Here is a 27,955-nt window from a genome sequence, read left to right as displayed (position 1 = left end):
TCCAGTCACTTCAAAGGTTGTTCCGCCGAAAACGTCAGAACCAGCTTTCGACAGGGCCCCATCTACAACAAAAAAATGCTGTAAATAGGGCGCCCAAAACGGCTTAGTCAACGACGATGCCCAACTTATCAATCTGCTTAAGATGCTTGTTAACGTCGCCAGACCTCTGATCGCCGGTCGTCAAACGCCAGCAGCATTAGCCGTAGAACAGCTTTTGGAGGCTCTCGTTCCAGTTATCGACGACATTCATTAAAAACATGAACACTCGTCGAAAGCCCCGTCCCTATGTACTGCAGTGGAATGTCAGGTCTCTACGACCGCGCTATGCTGATTTTGTCCTTAAGCTCCTTGCATTGAACACCCCGCCGGATGTTATAGCTCTTCAAGAAACCAACGTAAGAAAAGACGACCTCCGACTTGCAGGCTATGTAGGCATTCACAGCAACGCTCTATGCACGGCGCCGGCATGTGGGTCTTTCCAGTGTACGTACGCCACGCATCCACGAAATGCTTCAAAAGCGTCATTGTACATACGAGCTGATCTACATTTCTCAGATATTGACGCAAGTGACATATGCGATGCCGATTTTGAATGGGCAGCTGCTGCTGTGAGTCTCAGGGGCACAATTATGACTGTGGCAAGCATACATTTTCGACCGACACGATCTTTGGACATCGCATTACTAGAGTGCCTAGTATCCCGGTGTGGCCCGTCATTTCCGCTGTGCGGAAACTTTAATGCTCACCATCCTTGTTGGTGTTCTCGCCCACAAGACAATCGCGGGGTGGAAGTCAATGAGGTTATTGTTAAACATCGGCGACTGCGGAACTAGCCACGATTGATGTTGCCCTTAAGCACGTGCAAGAAGGACTGCCTACATCGAAAGTAGTCATCCTTACAGACTCTCGTGGTGCCCTTAGCAGACTCACTGGGAAAGAGGCCGACAGCCCTATTCTACGCAGTATCGTAGAATCAGCCGACAAAATTCTCTCACGCGGGATGTCCCTAGCTGCCCAGTGGATACCTTCGCACGTGGGCATTGCTGGAAATGAAGAGGCTGATCGCCTCGCTTCATCTTGTAATCATGATGACTGTGACTGCCTGGAAATGTCGTCTATGATGGGCAACGCTCGTCTGCTTATACGCCGCCACCTCCCAAAGCAGCACCCAGACCTGCGTGTCGCGAACGGATCGTTTCCTCCCCGTGTTCGTGGTCGTGGCTTGCCTCGTCGTTTCAGAGCACTGTTGTATAAACTAAGAGTCGGCACAGTATTGGTGCACGAACGCTTATATCGTCAAGGATGTGTGAACAGTCCGTTGTGTGCAGCTTGTGGCTCGTGTGAAACACTTTAGCATGTTATAATACACTGTCCCGCGTCTGCTACGCAGCGGGCTTTGCTGATTAAGGAATATAAATTCCTCGGATTTAAATACGCGCCCATTGACGATTACCTCTTTCTGAGAGGTTGTGTATCTCGACGCGACCAGGCCCATCGAGCTCTGCTGGCCTTCACGGACCAAACAGATCTGGCCGCCCGTTTATAAGCGTTTTTTTTGTGTGTGCGTGTGTGCGCTTACCTATTTTTGCCCAAGTCTTCGTAAAAAATTTCTTTACTTTCCAATCTCCTTCCCTCTGTTTCTCCTCCTAACTTCCTTTCCTCTGTCTCTTCCCTCCTCCCGGAAGAGTAGGCAGGCGTTGTGCCCCTCTAGGGGGCTTGCTCTCTCCCTCTTTTCTCTGCGTCCCTGTGTATCTATGTATGAAAATAAATAAGTAAATAAATAAGTAGTGGTAGGAAAGTGTATGGATCACAAAGGTTGTTCCACAGTGATGACTAAATAAAAAAACGCATTGTTTTTTTCGCACAAGACGAAGTGCATCTTGCTTGCATGCTGGGTGGTCACTTGTGCTCGTCGTCCTTAGAGCAAACCCGAAAGCCTTTACGAAATGTTGTTTCATTATTTATACGGATCAGGAATTTCCTACATCCCGTCTGACGGTCTTTTTTTCCTTAATTAACAGCCATGGCATTTACATCTATTTCTGACTACCGTTCTGAGCGAATGAATTATCGAGTGGTAAAATATACCAAGTAGAGCAACTTCACGTAGCGACATTTTTCGTATCTGTCGCAGACTTGCTGGTGTGGAAGAACACGTACCGTGTGAATGCACGGACGCTGAGTCCTTTAGAACTGCGGCCATTGAAGAGCAGCAAGTTTAGTTATTTCAATAATAACAAGCTAGCCATTTGGCAGAAAACAAAAGAATATACGACAATATAGAAACCACATTAATGTCGCCGTTTAATGTTCTTATCCTCCCTGTACAACTAGTGAGTGCACTGGTCAATCAGAATAGAAGAAAGCATGCGCACCGCTGATCAGAATCAGAATTTTATTATTAGAAGTTGCGTAAAATTACTGATATTGAGCATACAGCGGGAGCTCCCATGGGCAAAGACTGTGTGGGATCTCCTTCTAAGGTCATGTATATATCCTCAGCTTAATACAGTTTAACTTATTGACAGTTTTCAAAAGGGTACAAGGACTGATTGCCGTGTGCTCTACATCGCCTGTGCCGCAACATAACGGCAGTCTTGTGTTCACACGCGCATGGATGGTGGTGTTGTTCTCACTTGTAACGGGTAAAAGTTCTTTATAGAACGAGTTGAGAGTATCTAATAAATCTTTTAACAACCCGTAGTCCTGTCCTCTCCCATGCCGCTGTTAGCAATCGCTCTGTTTTCAACGAATGGAGCGGCAATGTTTGGGATGGGTGTTGACACGTTTTCAACGATACACTGATCTTCGAAGTGTCATGTTGAAACAATATGGCATTCCATAGTAGATTTCGGCGCGTTGGATGCTGTGTGGTCATCTTCTCTGCAGCCGGATTCCATGGCCACGAAACCAGGGTTACAGTAGAAGGCATGGCCAGCAACAACGAAGGCTTCAGTGGCTCCCTGTGCAGGGGGCTGCCATGCCTTGCGCTTGCGGCCTTCGGTCAAGCGCACGGCTATCCAAACGAAGCCCACCACGAAGAGCCCGCACGAGAGGAACTTGTACATGTTGTCGTAGGAACCTACGTTGTCCCGGAAATAGCCTGCAGGCGAGATTCGGGTTATCCGTTGCTTGGGGAAATCTCAACGTGAAAAATTTCGTTTTAAAGATACTGCTGTCTTGCGTGACAAGATAAAAAACATGAACAAGATATGATTAAAATTCAAGCCGTATAATGGAAGGCTGAGGGTTTAGACTGTTTGCCTGGTCTTTTAAACGTCAACCTTCTGTATGTGCAAGGGTGTTTTTTTTTTACATATAGCCCCGTCGAAATGTGGCCAGCAAGGTCAGAAATTGAGCCCGCGGTTAGGACACAAAAACTAAGCCGCTAGTTCATCACGGTGTTGATAAATCATCCGTACTGTCCTGCTGCCATACCTGTAATGCAAATGCCGATTACTTCATTCAAACACATGTATTTGTCGAAACACTCTCATGTATAAACGGCTACTTCAAGTGCACTGGAATATGTTGCAGACGACAAGGATTGTGTGGAGCATAAAAGCTATATTTTTAGAATATCTCATTTTATGATTGTTTTAGAAGGTTGTTTTTGCTCGATCGTCATAAAAGGGGACTATAGAATTCAAATGTCTCAGTTCTCAAAGAAAGAGGCGTCGCAGCTCCTAAATGGCCTCTGTAATAGCATCTCAAGCAAAAAACTTCGCTTTCTGAATTGCCTGCTAAAATAATACTGTTAGATTTCAAAAGGGAGCACTGAAAAAGCCCAACTAAAAATATAGACGTATGTTATGAACCGCTGCACAATATATTCGTAAATGGTGCAGTTTACATAATTTCCAGACCTTAAATGAGAGAGTTCTGCCCTTATTCGAGTAATAGTCCAAATTTTAGAAAATAAAATGTCAAACCCAGATATATAATATATAATAATTTCGGTCAATTGCTGCTTTGTGTATAAAGCTACAAACCACACCCAAGTAAATTTACTCTCACTGCTGTGACCGTACTGCGTTGTCTGCATATTGTGTACATTGAATGTCTACAGGAGGTGGCTTTGTTTTATATCGTTTATCAGGCATCATTTCCGTTTGTCTTGCGCAGTTTTATTGGAATGACTAAAGGAAATTTTTTTGCTTTTCTTCTCTCTGTTCACGGCGGATTTGTTATCTCAGCTTTATTAAAACGTGTAGCCTAAGCAGCCAACGTCTCAAAGATATTGTATATAAATATTCGCCGAAATAATGCAATATGTACCTTTCGTGTCATATATCCATTTCATACAATTCAGATAAAACCATTGAGCTTGGCCATTACAGACATAGAATGCATAGAAATAATTAAGAACTCCGAACACTCAGGTTGCAAGTATAACGAGTTGCACTCGCATAATGACATTCATTCCTCTATATCTAGATGGTTCAACGACACTTCAAGAATACATATCTTCTGAGACCATAATTGAGAACAATTTTCTCTTATCAGAACATTTATAATACCGTAGGTCGTAAGGTAATAAGCAGCCCAGAATTACACGGAAACATCAAACCAGCACAGAGAGAACGGCGAAGTCTGTAAAAACATGAAATTCACTATGCCTGAGAAAATTAAGATATTTAGCATGACAATTCCATGCTAAGCATACCAAGCATACTAGGCGTAACCTGGAGGGGTTCTGGATTAGCGAATCGGGACGAAAAATCACGCACGGCCAAATGTACGCTCTAGGTGGCGGATCAGGAAGAATACTGCTATGTATACTTAATGGTGCAGAAAACTGGTCTGTTCATAAAAATATGAATACGTAAATTTCTAGACATATTAGTTTTCGGAATCTGTACTTTGAAACTGATGTATGCGTATTACTTGCGTCAGCAGAAATAAGTACTGTTGAGCGGAATGGAAGCATACGTTAGATGGTCCGACGTTGCGAATAGCAATACACCGCGAAATGCATTGACGTGCAAGGAATACACGGATATTAATGAACAGCACCTCGGTATCTTGATTCTGCACCACATCTTTATATCTTGCGCCGATTCACCATGTCCTTTTAATAGCGGAACTGTTTAAGGTCAAAATTAATTCCTGCGAAGCGTAACACAACCCCTAGCGGGTATGCGTCACAAAAACTGAGAAAGGTACACAATTCACCTTCGATCCACCAAACCTTAGGAATTTGAAATTTGAAGCAGCTTCACTGACTTAACGTCGCTGAGACTGGTTAAGCAGTGCAGATGGTGGCAAAGTTACTACAAAGTCAAGCGATCAAATAGCACTATGAAGCCACGAGCTGCAGTGTTTAAAATAAAGTCTTTGCGACGTTAAGTTAATCAAGATGCCTCAATATTTTTTATATATCCGAATGGCGCTCATACCAAGATATTACCAACTAAAAAAAACGACATGCAATAATGTAGATGAACGCAATGTCATTAATTCAATAAATTTGAAGCTTTCGTTTTGAATCGTCCAAAAGTGTTCATCTCCTTTAATGAACCGCGAGGAACCGATGAATATCTTGGATCTGCCGCGATATGTGTACGTGGAGTGACCAGATTTGAAACATTACAGCAGTATGCTACTGTTTCAAAACAGGTGGACAATGAAACTAAACAAAGCTTTTTAGGAAACTAGCGATTTTTTTATTTAGGTTTTCAGCACTGAACGTCGAGGGCTTGACAAAGCAATGGCTATGCAAGTGATTGCTTTGTATCGAAATGCCATCCTGTAAACTACGTAGCCATTGATTGTGTCATCGCGCAATGCCTCGCAATGTTCTACTTTTCTTGCAATAAGTGAATACACTAAACTGACTGTTCCTCTTTGAAATTGTAATTCATGGGCCATGATACTACTCACTTCCTCTATAATATGCACGTAATTTGTCGGTTATTGGTACCTTAACATGTCATCGAATTGCGCCTCTTTTGTAGCATCGCTCCTTCTCTGTTATTTGATCAAATGACTATTCAACAGTTCTCTCAACGCAAAAATACGTTTTAACCGACATATTATTTTCAAATACCTTCCACGGCTTTCCATTCATTTACCAAATTTGTAAAAGGAGAAATAGCAAGAAAGAGGTAGCAGTAAATGGTCACACTGTATTTCCGACTTGTAATACAAATCTGGTACAAGTACCTACACTGTATTCAAGTATGAGGTACAGTGAAGATAGTGGAGTCCGAGATCATACGATGTAATCAAGAAAAGCTGTTAGTGTGAGGCAACTCCATTTAGAGCACTTGTTTAGATGACCATATTCAAGTGATGCCTCCATTATTTGATGTTTTAGAAACTTACGACACATTTTACTTGGGATTCCATATGCAGTGGTCGTGTTGATGTGAGCTTTTTTCTTCCTGATGCATCAATTTTTCCATCTAAAGCGTTTCATCTATAAAGTACAATACTCAGGAGAAATAAAGACCTACCTATAAAAAGTGGCTTCATAATAAACAACGGGCCGGCGACAGTACCGACGATGCCATAGCTGATTGGAAGCCTCTGGATGCCCATATAGTCAGCCATGAGAGTCGGATACATCGTGACGCCGCACCCAATTGCCATGGCGAGACACAGACAGGCAGCTAGCAGCTGGTAGTAGTCACACACAAGCGGAAACACTTGAAGTACGATCGCCAACCACAAGTAGGTGAACATGGCCAGGGTACTGCGCGTCACGTACCCCCTGTCAGCGAGTAGCGGGATGCACAGGCGTCCGAATGTATCAGTCATAGAGAACAGTGGTATAAGTCCAACGGCTGCCTCCAACGATGTGCCCCTGTCAATCGCAAAGTCAACAATGGTGGCCATGAAGACGTCGAAGTTGTAGCCAAATAAAATATACGTCAACATCACCACATAAAACATGGGACTCTTGAGCACAGTAAATCCATGACGTAGGCTCCAGGGGTTCACGTGTCTCTTTGCATTGTGTTTTGCGTTAACGTCTTTTGAGTCACTTTGAAGAGCGCCGTTCGGGGTTGTGTCCGAATGCCCTGTGATGCTTTCCTTCTCAATCGTAAATACTTGTTTGGCGTGCTTCGAAGCCAGTCCGTCTTCAATTCGCTTGCGGCGAATCCACGGCGGCTCTTTCAGAAGGAGGCTAATAGGTATCACGTGACCTACAATAGCGCCGAAAATCATGATGCTGCTCCTGAAGTTGTACGTCTTCTCGAGGTACAGCAGCAGCCGCGGAAATACGAAGGCGGAGCTCGTGGAGCCAGTGTAAGTGATGCCGAGTGCGAAGCCCCTGTACTTGTCGAAGTACTGATTGATGAACACCGGAAGCGTCATGAACACCAGGCCTGATCCTATGCCTTGTGGACATGCGAAGAGAATATGAAAAAGGCACGACTTAGTAGCCTAGCATACATCGAATATTCGTTGTATACACGTATGTTTATATTTATGTTATTGCAAGAAAGCCTGATAGCACCCTGCTCATTCTAATTTTACTTACGCCGTCGAAGGGTGCAAATGCATGCTGCACGCATGAAAATAGACTGTATAAATGATGCAATAGCCAACCTCCCTAAATATTCCATGCCAGTAAAACCCACATGGTGGGCAGACGAAACCCAAGTCTATAAAAGTGAAGCTGCTAGTGCGGTCGACTTCATTCATTCTTGAAGAAGAGGTCAGTCAGGTTCCGAAACGTCGGCCACATAAAGTAACTATTTTGTTTGTGTCAAACCAAGCTGTTTGCTTTCGTGCTGGTACATTTGGTACCCAAACTAACCTTAGCCAAACTGTGTTAAGTTCCAATAAGCAAGGAGACGGATACACTACAAGACTACATGGCGTAAACCTATCACAATTCAAGTGTTCGTCAAGGCAAACGCGACTGCACATGACACAGTGGTTACAGTACCTTTACGTGACATATATGTGTGGCTGACAGTCCTAAATTTCGCGTATTTATGTTTGGGTGCTTCGCAGTCCGTCCTACATGTCGCAGTCTCACACGCACGCGATAACTACAGCAGCGGTTCGAAAAGTCATTTGAAGGAAGTAACCACGGTCAATGCCTTAATTCGGCAGTCACCTGGGCTTCGACTGGCACGCTTAGACGCGGGTCGCGGCAACTAAACTTCTAGAAATTAGATGAATGAAGGCTTACTTTGTGACTAGCTGGAATCAATCACCGACAAGCTAACATTTTGAGACAGCTACCCAGGTAAGGCAAGCGAACTCAGTAACTTCAAATTGTGATTGCAGCGCAAAAGAAGACCAGAGAAAAGTAGAACAACGAAGACAGCGCTAGCCTTCTTTCGTCCATTTGTCCCGTGTCTTCTTTTGCGCTGTAATCACAATTTGAAAGTGAATACCAGCTAGACCGTACTAGGCCCCTGAACTCAGTAAGTTCCCTTAGCTCATTATTCAAACGGGTCATCTTCCACGAGAGGGCGCATTTCAGACTCGGTGTGCGGCTAGTAAAGGCGAATGAAACGATTAGGCGTTACACAAGCCTATGCAATCTGCTACGTAACAATGATAACGTTTTTCCTAATTGACCTAATGTTTCCTAGGCCGGACAGTTGGCAAGGTAAAGCTAAACATATCCTTGTGGCGCAGCAGCACGCCTGAAGGAATATATTAGATTTTGTATTTGCATATCTCTCTGCGACACGGCGTCCTTATTTCGAGACGCGACTTCCTTCTACCGTTTCTGCGGTTTGTTGGCAAGGAAGATACCACAAACACTAAGCTTATGGAGAATACAGTATTCTTTTTCCAAAGGTTGCTTTATATCCCTTATGGATGAAATGACGCTGGATGGATGACGCACGATCGCCCCCGTGAAGGCATTACCGTGTCTTACGAGACGACGGGAGGGGGGCGTTTCAGCAGAACTCAGTTAACGATGAAATATAGCATAACTGACTGTGCAATAACGACACAATTATTTACAATCTAATTCAATCAATGAATTTATTTATTTATTTATTTATTTATTTATTTATTTATTTATTTATTTATAAATACTACGATGTTTCATTTGAAAGATCATGGCAGGGTGGTAAAAGTGCTCGATAATAATAGCTACATGCATCAAAACAAACAATCACGGTACAGTGTGACATACAAGAGTGGTTCAAAACGCTTTTACATTACCTTTACAGAATAACATAACAAAATAATTACAATAAACCAATTAACAAGACTAAAAAACTATCTCGAGGACAACGACGTTCTTCCGCCAACGATGTTGGGCTTCCGGAGAAAGTTGTCGACACAGGATGCAATGCTCCAACTTAAACATGAAATCATAGATAACACAAGTCGAAACACCAAAGCTGCTCTAGGATTAGACCTCAAGAAAGCTTTTGACAGTGTTACGCACGAAACAATATTAAACAGAATAACAGAGCTAGGCCTAGGCCAGCGAGTATACACCTATATTCGAGACTTCCTAACTAACCGAAAAGCACGTATTAAGATAGGAGACATTGTATCCGAGGAACTACAGCTCGGAAGCGCAGGTACGCCCCAAGGGTCAGTAATCTCTCCTCTCCTGTTTAATCTTGCTCTGATTGGCTTACCAGCAAAGCTACAGGAAATCGACGGCCTCCATCTATGCTGACGATATTACCTTATGGGTGAGCGATGGCAGTGATGGACAAGTTGAAAATACATTACAACGTGCGATAGATACAGTCGAACAATACTTTTCAGGAACCGAGCTAGCGTGTTCGGCAGAGAAATCTGAGCTCTTCATTTATAAACCATCACGACGCGGCCGAAAACCACGCTATTACGAGGAAAAGAACAACCTGGAAATTCACCTCACTACGGCGGATGGTAAACCTATACCCAAGGTGGACAGGATCAGAGTGTTTGGACTCATTATTGAAAGTAACGGCCATAATGGAGAGACCATACGCAAATTAGACGATGTAACGTCTCAAATCATGCGGCTACTTAAACGCATCGCCAACAAATATAGCGGAATGAAAGAAGGCAATCTGCTTAGACTAGTTCAAGCGTTTGTAATAAGCAGAATAGTTTACGTAGCATCATACTTACGATGGCACTCATCAGAAAGATACAAATTACATTGTTTAATCAGGAAAATATACAAGCAAGCAATTGGACTCTCCATCACCACTAGCAACGATAGTCTACTGCAGCTAGGTCTTCACAATACCCTGGATGAGCTAATCGAGGCACAACGCATCGCTCAATACGAACGCCTATCCAAAACTAAAACAGGCAGGCAAATATTGGATCGGCTAGGTATTACTTATCACACCCAACATGGCGTCAAAGTAGATATGCCCAGACATATTAGAGGCGTGATAACCGTGCTTCCTATACCCAAGAATATGCATCCCGCCCACCATCAGGGCAGACGGGAAAGCAGAGCACGCGATATACAAAAGAAATTTGGTCACAGCATAGACACCGTATTCGTAGATGCAGCTAGATACAGACACAAGCGCGCCTACACAGCCGTGGTGATAAATTATGAGGGAAAATGTTTGACGAGTGCTACTGTCAGTACGCCACACGTAGAAACCGCAGAGGAAATAGCTATCGCATTAGCCATAGCACAAACACAAGCGGACGTGATCGTCAGTGACTCGCAGACGGCGATACGAAACTTTGCAAACGGCCGAATCTCCCCAGAGGCACTTCAAATTCTAAAACTCGGTAATAATCAAGAAAAAAGTGTCCATCTGATATGGACACCCGCTCACACACTATCAGAAGGTAGTAATGAGGCGGCGCACCGCATGGCTCGAGGGCTTACAGACCGAGCATCGATTAGTGCCGTCTCCGGTAATACCGATGAGTGGGAGTGGGAAGATAGAATGACCACATTTCACGAAATTACAGTACACCATAGATTGCAGAGGCGTACATTCCCACCGCCTCACCCGAAATTAAGCAAGAAACAGTCTGTCGAATGGCGGCAGTTACAAACCCGATCCTACCCGAGTCCAGCTATCATGCATGTAATACACCCAGACTTATACACGACAGACAAGTGTAGACATTGTGACTCTAGAGCCACCTTAGAGCACATACTATGGGGATGTCCAGACATAATAAACAATAGCTGTGATGCAGCCTTAAACAGCGACAGCCTCCGCGCGCGCTGGGAGTCTGCGTTGCTCAGCTCGGACCTGGAGCAACAACTCTGGGCCGTCCAGCGAGCCGAGGAAGCCGCCAAGGGCCAGCAACCCTTGGCCGAAGCCTAGGCGGGATCCAGGCCCATCCCACCGATTCGCAGGGCAATCAATAAAGTTAATTCATCATCATCAAACCAATTATACAATGCCTTAACAAACGAGGGTTTAGGCCAGGCTGCTTTAAAACAATGACAGTGTGTTAGGTAATATGACATCCTTTGCGAGGTTATTCCAATCAATAATAGTTCTAAGGAAAAGTGAATGCTTGTAGCAGTAAATCCGTGAAATTAGAGGAGTGATCACTTTACTGTGCCGCTTGCGAGTAGCGTAAACGGAAGACTAGCGAAGAATATCTGAAGTGTTAACATTTAAGTGGCTGTAAAATACATCGTAATTAATTCTTAGTATTCCAGTTGCTTTAGGTTTCACGTATTTATAGACATTCCGTCGTAATGCTTGTCGAAGAGGGACATTACAGCGGAGCTCTTATGCTCGAGGCTTTTCGTCTGTCGTAGAAAGCAAACTATCGTCAATATGGCCGCTACGCCCTCTCTTCGTCCTCTTCTTCACGTTCTTCCTCTTTTATTCTCTTTTGCTTCGCTCTCAGAACACCTGCGCCGATTTGTCCGCCATGGTATGCAATAACTATGATGAGCAAGTGAGAGTACGAGTACACAGACAGAGAACGAAAAAGAGAAAGAAGAAAAAAAGCCATAGAAATGAAGAGAAAGAAAGAATTCTTGGCGGAAAAAAATTTCTTGGCGAGGCACGGTTCGAACCCGCGTACGCGCAATCCAGGGGCGAGTGTCGTAACCACTCGGCTATCCAGGCACGCTAGCAGAGCTTAGCATAGCTTTGTATGGTATAATATAGCATGAGGGTGAGAAAGAGAAGTGAGGGTGAGGAGCAGGGAATGGAGGAGGCGAGAGAGTGAAACATGGCAAAAAAAAAGAGAGAAGTAGGGAGAATGAAAGGGAAGAGAGAGGAAAAAAAGAGGGAAATGTGGAGAATCAAGGAAAGAGAGAGGAACAAATACAGAGTGAGAGAGAGAAATTAAGGGACGAAAAAGAAATATAGAGAGAGCGAGAAAGAGAGAAAAAATAAATAAAGAGCGAAAGAAAGAAATATAAACAGAGGCAAAAAAGAAAAAGAGAACTAGCATAGTCATGTATAATAATATAGTATAGCTAGGGGTGGGAAACAGAGAGGCGAGAGGGTAGACCTTAGCCAAGCCAGGACCAGCCATGTGCCTACCAGCTCTGTTGTGTCCCAGCCTTGCACGACTTAGCGCAAGCTGCGTTTATTTTTTTACAAACTTTTATTTCTTTTATAGCAGCTCCGCTTACGCTATAGCTTTTAAACCCTGTACATAAGCGGGATTTTTTTGTTTATTTATTGAAATATTTATCATACCTCAGGTCTCCTTTGTGATACGTTGCAGAGTGCAGGTGCAACAATAATGTTACGAGTCGAAATTAAAGTAGCAGACTCTTCCCCACAATGTACTTACCAACTGAGAAACCTGCTCGTAAAATGACAAAAAGCAAACCATTTGCAGCACAGAAAATAGTGAAAATTAGGATATATTGTGATGCAATAATAACTAATACCAACTGATATCTAGACATAAATCATAACAATGAAATTAGGCACTGACTATGGTGACGGGGCCCGTCAGTACACTGCCATCGTAAAAGTTAGGGGATCCGTCAGCATAGCGTAAATAATAATAGTGAGGGGGCCCGTCATAATAGCGATGCAACTATGGTGACGGGCCCCGTCACCCTAAAGAAGTGACTACGGTGACGGGGCCCGTCAGCGTAGGGATATCGTAAATATGAATCCACCCGTCAGCGCTGTAAAATGGTAAAAATGAGGGGTCCCGTCAGTGTAGTGTAATGGTAAAAAGGAAGGGGCCCGTTACCGTAAACTTGTAATCGTTTTAGACGTTACCGTGCGGCGGCTTTGGTGGCGTACGTAATGGGTCAGCACGCTGTTCAAAAAGCGGTAGTGCTGCAGGTCATCAGATCAATCCCTGTTGTAATGATGTGGTAATATATACTGCGACATCATTACGACTGTATTAACTCGATGCGGTAGTGTCTGCGCGTTTTTAATGCGGCGGGGAAAACTTATTGCTGCGTAGCTTGCGGTGGGGGAGCTCAGACCAGGGCTCAGCTGCGACTGCCACTCTGCCAGCCCATTCCGTCAGCTGGACTCAGGTGATCGTCCAGGTTCTCGCTGGCCAGCGGCTCCCCCAATTGCTTCACTGTGGAATGTTGCCCGACGCGATTACCTTTTAAAAATAAGTAACATTACCTAAACAATATTGAAAGCAGAATAAATAAAGAAAAATTTACTTGGTCAGCGCGATTCGAACCGAAGTCGGACACCAACGCATCATGCACTGCTCACTGCGCCTCGAAACCCAAACCGCCGCAGAAAGCAACATGAATTTCTCTTAAAAAGAAAAAATGCGGCTCCTTCAGAGCAGTAATGTCAATGTTGACGCATTACCATGGAAAAACATTGACAAAACAGGGATTGATCTGATGACCTGCAGCACTACCGCTTTTTGACCCGTTGACCTACAGCACAGCGCTACACCGGGCCCGTGCCCCCCCCCCCCCCCCCGAATTTTTTTTTTTTTTTTTGCTATGGCATACAGAGCCCAAAATGACACTTGACTACATCTGTATGCCCGGCCCCCTTCAAATCAAGGAGGTGCCCCCCAGCGCCCCCTTCCGAAAAAAATTTCTGCCTACGCCCCTGTCTAAAACGGTTACAAGTTTACGGTAACGAGCCCCTTCATTTTTACCATTACACTACAGTGACGGGATCCCTCATTTTTACCATTTTACTGCGCTGACGGGACACCTCACTTTTACGAGATCACTACGCTGACGGGCCCCGTTACTGTAGTCACTGCTTTATGGTGACGGAGCCCGTCACTATAGTTGCATCGCTACTATGATGGGCCCCTTCATTATTACGATTTACACTACGCTGACGGCCCCCTCTCTTTCACGATGTTACTGCACTGACGGGTCCCTCCACCGTAGTCAGTGCCATGAAATTATGTGTACATCTATCATACGACAAGATAAGTGTACAGGGGGATGAGTGGGTAATCTGGGCTTGTGCTGCTTCTCCAATCTGGTCTCCGTTAGCGAAGTTGACTCATTTTCTTCACATGTGACTTCCAAGTAGTCACTTTCAGCAGCAATGTCAGAGAGTGCAATCAGAGAAAGCTTGCTTTGCTTTCTCACTGGCTCTTTTGAGGCGTTGCAACTATTCATGTAATATATCCTGCGGCCTCGGTGTTTAATATATGGTGCCAATAGTAATGAGATACACCCTGTAAGAGCCGGCCTGTCCCCTATTTAGGACAACATAACATGCGTCCCGGCTTGTCGCAAGCTTCAGTCAAGTCTGACCTGAGAACCAAAGGTATGTGGTTGTCCTGGGATCTGTTTGTATCGAAATCTGTATCAATAGAAACAGAGTTGCAGCATGTGTAAAACTTATTTGTTTCGAAGTTTACAGAAAGTCATTTCTCACAAGGTTCTAAATATTCACAGCGCGTGGGCGAGTGATCGGACGCGCAAGTGCTCAACAGTGGCTCCTGGATTTAACTTAAGGTCAAAACTAAATAGTTTTTGCATCGGTGCGCAGGTAAAGTGGCCGTAAAACACTCTTTGAACATGGTCAGAAAATACTGCCCATCAGTTTTCGAGGCTCCTGCGAACGTTCGCACGTTCGCAGGAGCCTCGAAAACTGATGGGCAGTATTTAACGGGCAGCATGTAATGTTTGGCTCGCGCCAAACGTTACAGCGCAGCACGCGGACGGGAATTTGCAATCAAATTTCAAAGTCAGCTAGAAATCATTCGCTCTTCTCACAGCAAATGAGGCCTTATGTACAAAATTAATTTTGTCACATACCCATAGACACTGCCATTGGCTGGTTTGAACATCACGAGCTGCGTAGTCACCGCGGCCGTGGCACGTCGCGACGGGGGCAAGTGAGCCGCGCGCAACATTTATACGTTGGTCGCGTGCGCGCTCGAAGAAAACAAGAAAAGGAACTGTTCAAAGGTGATGATGCGCGGTGGCGTACGGACGTAGCTCTTTAGCCCTTGTCACTCCACCCCCCCCCCCACACACACACACTGTGCAGCTTTCAACGCGCTCGCGCTCGCCGGGACGAAAGAAAACAGAAAATGACAAAGCCCTCGAACTCCGCTCCTACTTGACAGATTCTGAAAATTTTTGCGGCAGTCGATTTTTGAGGTAATAAACTCAGATAGTGAGGTTATTTGCTGATTACTTGGACAAGTGTTGCAGGGCCATTTAAAGATGAGCACATATTTTCATCTTGTACCCACGATTACAACGAGCGCACCAGGACGACACACTTGGTGAACAGTACCTTTCGGGAGAGCCTGTAAATATTTGACAGGGAGGGTGCATGCTGTAGCCTATGATTTATAGGCGTACATGCGGGAAAGCATGTGAAGAATTTTGTAAGCATTACCGGCAGCATTAAGTGGAAGTGCAAAGTAGTAATACAATGTCGATATCGTATTGAATTTTTTAGCATCATACAAAAACTGCAAGAAAATTTCCAAAGGTTAACTCTCTGAGAACACTGCAGTGAAAAAGTAATACATTGAAATAGCTGATCTCTGATTACAACGAGTGCACCAGGATGACACACTTGGGGAACAGTACCTCTCGCGAGAGCCTGTAAATATTTGACAGGGAGGGTGCAACTATTCGTTAAAAACGGCTATTCGGTACTTTTCGTGATATGTGCGCAAGTCACAGAACGGTAACATTAGCCGAGGCTGCGCATACTACTGGCTTCTCACTTTGATGAATCCACTTGCAGAAAGCAGATTTCCACTCACTGTAATGCACTTTTGCAATGAGATAGTGAGTCATTCAAACTCTTACCGAACACTATTCCCTGAGTTACAGCGATCCATGTTATGCTCGGTGCGAAACTTGAGGCGATGATTCCTCCGGCCATTATTATGCTTCCGGCGAACATGACAGGCGGAGGTGTGTACTTCTGGCTTAGTGGGCCAGCGACGAGACCTGCAGTAATGAAGTATTGATGCATGAGACACAGTGTATTCTACGACGAGAAATATTGTCAAACAAATCGTGATGTTGTGGCCTTATCCATTAGTACTGCAGCGCTACATTTCCATGAATGCTCTTAATGGCTTATTAGAGAGTGGTGGAATGCAACCACTCAGTGCATTCTGAGATATAACACTCATGCACTGAACCATAAGCATTTTCTTAATTTTAAGCATTGTGGCGTCAAATAACCAGTGCGCGAAAAGAATAAAATATTGAAGAGAGACATGTGCACGAAACCTACTCGTTGCATTACGTATTCATGCGTGAGAGTCAGCTCAATCTCGTGCGTCGAACCTACGCTTCGCAGGTGTGTAGTTTGTGGCAAGTTCAGCTAAACCGTGTGTGGCAGCTGGCTTTACTGACGTACCATTGCTGTGAATTGCACACAAGACTCGCATATCGTGATTGAGAATCCCAGTCGTGGCGGTCAGCGACAACGAAATTCGAGAGCATGTCGATGATGGTAAGGTTGAGGCTCTCAACAAAAATTTGATTTCAGCGCGCTGTTAAGCAGTGTACCTCATTTCCGCAGAGCAAGAGTGCAGGAGCTCATCAATGACCGCAGAGAGAAAGTCACGTTTACGGTCTGTCAGCGCGGAGCAGTAGGCACTAACGTCGAAAGAATACCCGAGACATCGGTAGTACATTGTCAGGAGTGCTCGTGTTATGGCTTGCACATATATGGTCATCTATGGCAACGGTAACCCTCTCTTAGCCTAATCTGAACAGATAATGGTCCCAGAATGTAGAGATCAACTGGGAATATAGAATCAGGGTCGAAGTCTATCAACCACATCAACCACATCAACCATATCAACCAAAATCGGGATAAAGGTTGTGACCGGAGGCGTAGAGACTGGCATTCATCACGTTTCAGCACGAGGGCCCAAGAGAGTATTGTCGGCGTTGTGACCACGCCGAAGTTCCAGGACACCCTCCCGAGTTTTCACGCCCGTGGCATCCGGGAACGCGCACGGTATATCCACCAGTAATCTATCGTGTTACTGGTGTACAAGGCTATTTACAAGCTTTAACTTCAAAATATACAACCCGCCATGGTAGCTGAACAGGTAACGTGTCGGTCTGCTAAGCTTGAGGACATGCGTTCAACTGCTGGTCATGCTGGTCCCAATTCAGCGGGTGCGTGCTACAAAACAGCTGCTTACTCAAATTTAGGTTCATGTCAAAGAACACCAGTTGTCAAAATTATTCCGGGACCACCCACAGTGATGTGCCTCATAACCATATTCCCACGCGCCATCATAAAGCAACCATCCTCTGTATGACTCTTTGGAGTGAAAGAAGAGAACGTATACTGGCGTGGTCCCGGGAACGACGTGCAGTCCTGGATGAAGTCAAGGTGCTAGGGATGGTGGCTGAAAGTTGGTAGGCAAGGCATATGTTCTCAGCACGCCCACCAGTAATGTCAGTAAACCAAGGAACACAGCTCCGTCTTTCCGAAACCCGAACACAAGGCATTTTTTTTCTTTCACTTTCAAGCACGTACGTGCCACAGTGTATGGTTCATATATGATGGCTTATGGAAATATGTTGTTTGAAGCACGTAAACATCACTTAAATGAATTGATTACAAAAGCACAAAGCGGGAACAAGGCAGTGCTTGCCCAGATGCCGCACCACTTCGTCTTTCTCGCCGTATACAATCCAGCCAGGCTAAAGCGACATTGCGGCTTGGTGTGTGTGAATTTTAACGCGAGAGCGTTAAAGAGCTCGTTTCGCAGAAATTGCGCCGTCGGAGTCGGCGTCGTTGGTTGTGAGTGAAAAGTCAAGAAAGTTGCAAAGAAAATAAATAATAAAAATGTTGGGTCCGAGTGAGAATCGAACCCAGGCCGTCTGCGCGGCAAGCAGGTGCTCCACCACAGAGCCACAACTCTGCTTGGAACTGCACTGAAAGCATTTTCATGCTGCACAAACGCACACGTCCTGTATACAGGTGTCACGGTACGAGATGTATATCGCAGTAATATTGCGTGGTGCAAGCGTACATTGCGATCGGGCGTCACACCACGTGAATATCATAACGACTTCGTGGTTTAAAGCCAGCCACCCGCGCCTTGCAGGACCCAAATAAAGTTTTTCAACCAACCAACCAATCCATTATAAAAGGCACACACATTACTGCGCGTATTCCCTTAAGACCACGTAGTGGGTGCATCGCAACCTCGTAAATGTTTCTCGCGCATAATAGGTCCTAGTTTATAGCTTTTTACCCATTAAATAGGGCACACACCTTAGTGCGCTCATTCTGTTCAATGTCAAGTGGCGCACGAATACGAGTGCGGCCACACAAGACGGAGACACAGAAAGCAGACACCAAAGCTCGGCGTGCTGCGGCTATGCGACCACTTGGTATTTTGTCAATTACATTGCAGTAATGCAGAATCTGAACTTCTCGAGTAAAAACACACAATAAAAAGTATGTACCAAGTGGTCGAAGTACGCACTAGAGGCAGGATATCGCTATCACGTTCAACTCTTAAAGGCGAAGCTTAAGCGTCCCCCAATTTTTCTAGCAGACCTTTACCGGGGATTTGTTTTCAAATATTCAGCTCGCGGTAGATGAGGTCGTCGCAGTCCACTGGGGGTAACACCAATCATAACGAATGGAAAAGCTGCTGGGGAGTGGAACAGAAATACGCGCTGTGGCGTGGTGCAGGCAAGCACAGGAAGGACTACGGAGAGCAGGTGCTTCTGTGCGGCGTCAGAAACGCTACTGCAAAGGGTTATATCCAAGAGCTAGCGAGCAAGTGACTTCCGGGTACTGCGACCGATGGTAAGTTAACCGTCATCTTCGCCGCAGGCTGTGGCTGCTCAGGACCCCGGCGCGTGACAGACGTCTCTCTTGAGCCGGGTAAGCCAAGTCTTTCACAGCGCAGCATTCTGGCCAAGAGGTGATAATGCCTTCTCGTCGTGTCGCCCATCAATATCTACTACATGCTAGGCTCCATATCATCGTTCGTAGCTCTATGGGGCCTCCTCGCGTTCCGAAGAACGTGTGCTTATGTAAAAAAGTGAAGGCAAAAAAAAAACGAGCCGCATCCAGAAGAAGCGAAAGCGAGCGCAAAAACATTGAATCGCGGAAACCAAAATCGAGACAGAACTTCCAACAGAAATATGCCGCAGGTGTACACAACTGCAACTAAAGAAACACGTTTTGCGATAATGTGAACCAGGAGATTTGGTTCCTGAGCCGACTCTTAGCTCTCGCTTTCAGACCTAACACCAATCAGGAAAAAGTTGGCGAACCAACTCAGTGTTGATGAGCGATGATGCTCAGGAAAGCAAGAAGTGTACAGTACAGCAGAGGAGCAGCCAGAAGGAATTTTACTGCCACTACGTTCTTCCAGCGAAGAATTAATGTTGATCTTGAAATGGCATGTGGTCTATTGCACTCATGGCAACAATAGCTAGTAAGAGCAGATACTCACGCGCCTCATCAAGTGCGCGCCCGAAGAAGGCTGCAGAAGCGACGGAATAAATTTAGCAAATGCTCGGGCTACTCCTGCCTGAAAGCCTTAAGATCGCTTTTGAACACGCTCTCGAGGTTTTTCGTACTGGAGAATCTGTTCTGATACTGTACGAATGGTTTTAGAAAAAGGGCCTAAGTTCGCTTCTACAATATATTCAGCCACGTTTACTCAGTTTGTGCTCTGACCCACATGAACTTTCTGCAGTGCAGTTCCCCGTGCATGTGAGGCCAAGTGCCAAAGAAACATACCGAGTGCTAAAATAGCCTGCCCCACTGTACAACATAAAGAAACTGTCTGTTTGTCGATTTGACAACGGTATTATGAAGGATTCTAATTGTGCTCAAGTCTCATTTATGTAAAGCTGCCACGTAAATCCTATTGCACCTGTGAATTAAAAGAAATGTTGAAGATTTCTTTATTTCTATATGTTGAAACGTTGTGTTTCCCCTAAATGCGTGCGGTAGTCGTCGGTCGCATGAAAATTCAAGTGTAAGACACACTTCACTCACCAGCCATATTGGCCATGGCTCCCATGAGGCAAATCGGCCAGGCTGCTTGACCACGGTCTGCTTGGAATTCTCGCATTATTCCGATGTAAAGGAAGCCCGATGACCGTATGGTGGCGGAAGTAAGAAATGTGGTCATGGCGCAGATTATTGCCACGTACCAGCACCGGTCCACCCCCCGCGGAGCTGCTGTTGGCTTGACTGGCATGTTTGAGTGACTGGCTCTGCATTCGTCCTCGGAAGCCATCCTGAAATGTAGATCGATATGCTTAGGGCTGCACGACCATACGCACACTACTATTACACCACGTGCGGCGCCAGCTCCTCTTTTAAACAATGTTTTCTTTCGTGTTCCCTGTTCGATGCTGGCTCCTGCCTTGCGCGATGGGCCAATCAGAGGCAGAGTGCAAAAGCGCACGTTCCGGGTAGCGTACGCTGAAATTATTGCGAGATGTACTGAGTTTTATACCCCACTCCTCCTCATATACGTTGCGGGTTTGTTTTAAGTATATACAACATCTATTGACGGAATATGTACAGATACAGTGAAAAAATTCAGGATGGCCTAGCATCAAAATCGCACACGAGAGAGCTTCGCTCCATCTTCTTCTTTAAAGTCTTAACCTTTGATCTCTCCGTAACAACACACACCACACCGTTCTCAACAACCATTTTTAACGCCATTGGCTAAAGTTAAAGGAGCAAGCATTCTGGTGCTGATAAACAGTTGCGGCTTATTTTGATAGGGTAAGAGAGGTTAACAATAACAGTTCATTTAACAGCCATTATAAGGCTCTTAGTATTATCGGTTATACATGGTTATATCTCTACTCATGTGCCACCTTGTAGTACTATCACGTGGAAAGTGATATACCACAAGGTGGCACCTGAGCTGCTAATCCTCCCATGCTACCTAGGGAATAATGTCGGCCGGAACGAGGCCGGCGCTATGAAAAACTGAAGGAAGGGCCGTTGTTCGAGGTCACTGTTGCTCTCTTATACAATCATTTCAATTAATCCAACTGACAAGCCATGGAAGGTATATGGAAGATTATTTCCTATTTTAGCTTTACTCTAATAATTAAAGCAAGATGTAAAATTAAATAAAGTGAACGGAAAAACACTCTTCCACTCTGTGCGGTGCGAACCCGCAATCTTCCGAGGTAGTTATTTTTTCGTCCAGTATAACTAATTTCAGCCCATGTTAGAATAACGACACTATAGTGGAAAAGAACATAGTGTCCCGCATGCTTCCGATGGCTTAATTGTCTTCTGAATTTTTTTTAAATCCGGAGGTAATGCTATAAGAGCACGCACATCAAACTGCCATTATCAACGTAATTACGCACTCGGTAAAAGCAACAGTATTGTATGCAGAACAGAGGCGCGAGATACAGGAGAAACATACTGAAGCCGAAGCATGTGGGCTGATTATGCAAGAAACAGCTTCTTAAAAGCGGCAAGTGTTTATATTGTCCCGCACAATATAACACATACAGCGAGCGCGAGTCATCGCACGCTCGTATAGCCATTATGCAGTCACCGTAAGATATCCCTATGCATGAATACTCTTTTGCTAACAACTCTTACCAGCACGCTCCACTGCGCCTCATGCTCCACGTGAATGATAATACGTGCACTTGGGACTATTGTTTGCTGCGCCAGGTTTTTACGTTTTGTAGCTTGCGGCAGCACGCATCAGAAACAAGGAGTATGTAGAAACATAACAGACAAAAACGGAAACGCTGAGCAGGATATCAAGTTTTGGCAGCGATAATTATCCTAGGAAGTGATGATTCGTGTACTTAACAGCAATAACGTGGTAAATTGTGAGGCGCACAGAGGTGCCTGCTTGTTAACAAAAAGAGACACGCATAAAAAAAGAGGATCTCCTTATTTTTTTATGTCTGGCGGTCCCACGCTGCCAAGTTCCGACATAGTGGGTGCCCTCCCAAGCGACTATGTACTTCGTTCTGCCGAGCATCAGGCCGAAAGTGCACTTGTACCTATTTTCCCGATAGGCACCAGGCGGCATCAATTCTCTGTCTCCCACAGTAGCGGCGCGGATGCTCAACTATTTCGCCAAAGCTGTGGTGGGTTAAGGTGCGCCCAGGAGTCTTTACAGACTCTTATGGGGCCACCTTCGAGACTAGCACCCAGAAACAACCGAGCGCCAGGTCGATGTACTCCTCTACCCATTAGAAAAAAACCGGTGGGTTTCCGGTTGGCGCTAGGAATCGAACCCGGAAGCTACCTCTTTGGAAGTGAACCTTGAACCTTGTAGCTACCGCAGTGGTGGCTACATGATTGAACCCATCTACCGATTTTGTGAATTGCTCCGTAAGACACATATCGCGAGTGGTTAGCTTTGTTAGGTTTGGTTAGTGCATGCGCAAGACCCTCTCTGTTATTATATGTGTCAGTGTTGTTGTGAAAAAAGCTACACTGATGTCGGTGGCTGGCTAGTTTCCAATAGCGACACAGTATGCTGATATATAGCACCGTGCTTATTTTACTGGGTCAGGCTTCCTTTCTTTTATTTTCACTCCTATGTTTCATATGTTAAGCTGTGTGGTCATTGCATTTGTGCTCTGGGCTTTCGCACTGCTATCTACCGTATGACAGTACCAGCAAATACATAATATCAATATTCCTAGCAGAAAACTCTCACTGCTGTGATAAGAGACCGTAAATGTCACTGGTTACATACTCAAAACGTATACATTAGTTTAAGATTGTGTGTGTGTGTTTTTTTGTCTTACTTATTTGCGTTGTGACATAAGATTAGAGAAAGAGTCAGGCCTCGTTAAGGACACTGAGCTTGCTGTGCACCGCGAATAAGCTGCGCAAAGATGTGTTGAGCACTCATCCACTTCTCCCAAAAGCGAACTGTACAAGTTCTTCTCCAAACGGGATGACAAACGGCGCGACAAGAACCGCCACTTCGTCTAAGGGATAATCTCCAATATTCAAGCCTTTGAACGCCGAGTAATTAGAAAATGAACTACATTGAAGGCAGCCGAAGTGGCTTTCGTCGTAGAGCCGGATATTTAGGATACGATCTAACGTATCTTGAATAAGAGCGCGGCCTAAAGCCAGCTATGGTTTGATTATGCACAACGGTTACGGAAACATAGAAAGTTCGTCGACTGGGCTGTTGTTTTCAGTGGAAATATTATGGATTTAGACGCAGATGCCGATGGCAAAATTACCCGTGGTCAAGGGCTCACTGTATATTTCCACTGTTAAGACGGATGCCACAACCACCGCCTTGGACACTTCTTTCTTGAACGTTTGAGCTGGTGTTTTTTTTTCTTTTTTTCCTTCACAATTGACATTGTTTACTACTGGAACGGCGGATGATCATGTCTTTTTCTTGCTTTCATCTTTTATGACGTTAAGCGACAGCTATGGCCCTGACTGAAAGTGCGAAAAATACCCTTGTTTCTACGTCTCCTATAGCAACCGCAAGAACGACATGAGATGAAGGGCGCTAAACAAAGATGTCTGTGAATATTGAAAAAATTACTACCGGCTTCAACACCTAATTCGCCCGTAACACATTTAACCTCTTCTACTCTGGCGTCGTCAATCGACGACCCCACGCTAAATTTCCCGTAGCACCTACCTTGGAAACAAAAGCAAAACTGCTAATTCTTGGGGAAATATTTCTTCAAGGATCCCCACTGCTATCGACGCCATCAACCATTGTGGCATTTTTTGGCATTGGAAGCCACAAAGAAGGCGAACCTTGACCGAAGTCATGGTTGCCTCTGAGGCGCGCAAAGCACCGTTTTTTCGTAAGCATATTCCTTTGTGAATCTTAGTTTCTGCACTGAGATTTTTAGATATTGCATCAAATCTCAATCCGCGCGCACAGACATTCAAGAAATACATTCGGAGGGAATGTATTGCGAGAAGGCGTTACAAGCTGTGCGAAAGAATTTCCGGACCACGTCAATTAAACCAACGGAAAGGAAAAAACAAGCTGTCGCCCTGTTGCTGGATATGAACCTGCAGAAGCTTGCGCAGTCTGTAAAAAAGGCGAACAAATTGCAGCTTGAACTTTTTTACACTGCAAAAACGCACAAGCTTGGGATGCCTTTCCGTGCAATAATCACGGAACGTGACTCGTGGCAGTATTGTGTGTCTGGGTTCTTGCAGACTTGCCTATCGTCTCTATATATAGATGACCCTTACGTTGTTCCTAACTCGGAAACGGTTGTGCAATTCTTGCGAGTTGACAACCCCGTTGATTGTGATGCCGTGAGCATTGAAGTAGAGGATCTTTTTTATTCTCTCCCCCATAATCACCTCTTGACCGCAGTGAAGGAATGTATAACGTGTCACAATGATGAACTTGCCTTCATAGGTTTAAGTGGCATGTCAGTTGATTCCTTCACAGAACTTTTGTTCTTTTACCTGGGGTCTTTATTTGTTTCTTTCCAAGGTGAGGTGTACCTGCAAAAGAGAGGTGTCTCTATTGGGTCTAGGGTGGCACCGGTTCTATCTGATATTTTTCTAAGTAGAGTTGACCGGGAGCTCCAACTGGTTTTACAGGCATCCATAATCAGAGTTTTTCGTTACGTCGACGACTACATTGTTTTTTTCCGTAAGGGCACAGAAGATATCTCGGCAGGCATCCTAAGGAGTTTTGAGCAGTGTGGTCTTGGCCTGAAGTTTACTTCGGAATACTTAAAGGACCAATGTATCCAATTTTTGGATCTGCAGCTGCAGTTTTCGTCTAAGCATGTGTGTTGGTGCTACGCCCCTAGGTCTGTGAAACCTCTGCTAAACTATAAATCGGGTCACACAAAACTGGTAAAAAATGCCATTGCACTCTCATGTTTTACCTCTGCACTGATGAAAACCTGCACGCATTTGGTTGAAAGCAGTTTTGCTGCGCAGGTGAAAAAACTGCGACAGGCAGGCTTTCCACGGGACGTATTACTAAAGGTCTGCGAAAAGTTGATTAAGAAAATAAAGAGAGGTCCTGGTGATGGTTGTGACTTGGTTGAGAAGGCGCAGCATAAGAAATTTGCTGTTCTGCCATATGTTCACGGTTTTACCCACCGCCTAAAAAAGGTTGCGTCAAGATATGACGTCCAAGTCGTTATATCTGCCAGGAACAAGTTTTCCACTTTATGCGCCAAAGTAGACAGACGAATCGCAAATCACCAAAATGTTCGGCAAGGTACATGTAATGTTAGTCATGTTAATAACTATGTATCTTGTATCACTGGTGTTGTTTATTCCATACCCTTGACATGCAAACGTGTTTACGTGGGACAAACAGGTCGCTGCCTTAATGTTAGACTTCGAGAACATTTTAATTCTCTGAAAGGTCACTCCGGTCTACATCTAGCAGCCCACTGTAAAAAATGCGGCTGCACTCCGCTCTTTGGTGATACCTCTGTGTTGTTCCGGCATAAGAACCAAAGAGCGCGGGAACTAATTGAGGCTGCGCATATTCAAAAGAATTCTGAGTCCTGCGTCAGTGTTCCATCTGTCGCCATACACGATAAAGAGTTAAGTTATCTTGGTTTTGTATGACGGGCGTGCCTTGCCTGATGTGGCCAATGTTTTTGTTGACTTGGTCCCTCATGCCTTTTGTCTCCTTCTTTTCTTGCCCCCTCTCGCTTTTTTCTGCCCTTTATATTGCCTCGTTCGTGCAATAAAACTTCAGTTGATAGTCTGCGCTTGTTTGTCCTTTCCTCGCCCTTCGTGTTTCCGTCCGTTTTTTTGCGCAGTTACATTAAGTATGGATCATTACCAACTAGCCCAACTTACCACTCTTCTGACATTCAAGAAAACCGGGAATAAAGAAGCCATTTTGTCAGTTCGCAACCACTGAGCCCTGATGACCTAATCTGACGCCTTTTTTGTAAATCCATAAATAATTCCATCACTTGCTCAAATTTTTTGTGCCCTTGAGAGATCCTAACTATTAGGAAAACACGCACAAAAAATTTCTGCAACCAAAATAAAAATTCCAGGAATGAAAAGGTTAAGCTTTGCTGCGATCCACAAGCACCTTGGCACCTCTGGCGAAGTCTGCGAGTTTAGGCGAGTAATACAACGGGTGGCAGCTGCCTTCACGCCTTCGAAGCATGTCATGTGAAAAAGGTAGCGGAAAAAATGTGTTTCTTAATAGTAGGACAAATGGAGTATGAATTATGAGCTATGAGACGGCTGAATCTCAGTTTTTGAAAGAAATGTAACCTCTCTCCTCCTTTGTATGTGTTAAATGCACACAGTAACGTCTAGAAGAATACAATTCAGGGTCATTTGGCCCGCATATCTTAATTTATTTGATTGCATGGTCTGAAATAACAAATAAATGGCTACAAAAGTGCGAAGACGATAGAAAGGTACGTACGTTTTCGTAAGACGCCGCAAGGCCAGTGGAGGCTGCAGCCGCGGAGAGGCGATGACAAGGGTCTCGTGACGCGGATGTGTAACGCGGTGGGCAGTTAACAACCAGCCTACCTGATAAGCGGGCACGCCATAATTGACGTACATCTTGCGCTGGAAGCTCTACTGGGGTTGTCACTCAGCAGGAAGAATAAGAGTCGTGTGAGGCAAGGGTGCCAAGTTGTTGCTAAGGAAATGGTCGAGAGGAATCTAAGAACAAGGTTATGCTCATTTCTACATGAAGTATTTGATGCGTTATTGTTACAAGGATAGCAACGATTACCTGTACTTTTTCCACGTGTTCGGGCCCTTATCACATCAGTTCATGTATGCAGTGTGCCCTTTTGAAATAAGTTCACAACAAAATCAATCGCACACACATTTGTGGCGGAGAAATCTTAGAGGATGTTAGCTGCTGCATTTAACTGTGGTTTACCAATTGTGAGACAAATTGAAAAGAAACCAAAGTTCACGAAAATCAGCCTTACCAAGGCAATACGTGCGCTCTCAATGATCACTAGACAGTCTCATGGATTACATGCACAAAAACACCTAACGAAGTGTAAGGAGAAGTGCATTCTACCGTAGCTCAATTGGTCGGGGATCGCACGCGTAATTCGAAGTTTGTGGGTTCTAAACCACCGACAGAAAGGGTGATTTTTCCTCGACTTCAATTAACTTCAATTTACGACACTATTAGTACACTACATTTAAAGAGAATGATTGACGTCTTATGTGATTTCCCTGGCCTAGCTGTCTGTTCGATTCATTTGGTGAGGTCTAACATATGAACGAGCCCCTCAAAAAAGTTCTCCTTCTTTCGTTCCTTTGAAATAAGAAGTTTTTCTTGGCCGCGCACCATGTCGTTACACATTTCGATCAATCCAGCTGTCTGCGGGCAGAGACAGGGGAATCAACATGCGCATTTCCTAAAGGGATCAGGCTGCTACTAGCCAGGTTCTGTAGGTCACAGGTGTTTTAGGCAATCATTTGATTTCTTTTGATATAGCTACATTATAGCCAAAGCATATACCTATATCCGGTCCTGTGCTTGTTGCGACCACGTTATGCCTGCAAACTTCTTAATCTCTTCTGCCCACCTAACTTTCTCTCTCTCGCCCTCGCGCGTGTGCTTTCTCTTGGAATCCAGTCTGTTATTCTCAACGACAATTGGTCTTCTAGTTTGCGCGTTACCTGTCCTGCCCATGCCCATTTATTCTTCTTGA

The 27,955-nt window shown here is 44.8% G+C and overlaps 1 protein-coding gene across 1 annotated transcript; it reads right to left on the bottom strand.

Moving 5' to 3' along the window:
* Window positions 1-2,480: 2,480 nt before the first annotated feature.
* Window positions 2,481-26,758, bottom strand: LOC119390729 (monocarboxylate transporter 9). Its single transcript, XM_037658415.2, has 5 exons — window positions 26,695-26,758; window positions 20,319-20,563; window positions 16,124-16,267; window positions 6,459-7,346; window positions 2,481-3,103 (listed from the first exon to the last, which is right to left on the bottom strand). Exons 2-5 carry the CDS (start codon window positions 20,560-20,562, stop codon window positions 2,817-2,819), a joined length of 1,563 nt encoding a protein of 520 aa, XP_037514343.1. The 5' UTR covers window position 20,563; window positions 26,695-26,758; the 3' UTR covers window positions 2,481-2,816.
* Between the last annotated feature and the right edge of the window lie 1,197 nt (window positions 26,759-27,955).

The sequence above is a fragment of the Rhipicephalus sanguineus genome, chromosome 4 (assembly GCF_013339695.2).
Source record: "Rhipicephalus sanguineus isolate Rsan-2018 chromosome 4, BIME_Rsan_1.4, whole genome shotgun sequence".
In the NCBI taxonomy this organism is placed as follows: Eukaryota; Metazoa; Arthropoda; class Arachnida; order Ixodida; family Ixodidae; genus Rhipicephalus; species Rhipicephalus sanguineus.
The sequence above is the reverse complement of the archived record's forward strand: the minus strand, read 5'-3'. Positions and strand labels throughout refer to the sequence as shown.

Coding starts and splice junctions, on each gene's coding strand:
- LOC119390729 (XM_037658415.2), bottom strand. CDS start 20,562: ATGGCTTCCGAGGACGAATGCAGAGCCAGTCACTCAAACATGCCAGTC. Junction 16,268..20,318: donor AGCCATGGCCAATATGGCTG/GTGAGTGAAGTG, acceptor TCATTACTGCAG/GTCTCGTCGCTGGCCCACTA. Junction 3,104..6,458: donor TATGAAGCCACTTTTTATAG/GTAGGTCTTTAT, acceptor TCTCGCCTGCAG/GCTATTTCCGGGACAACGTA.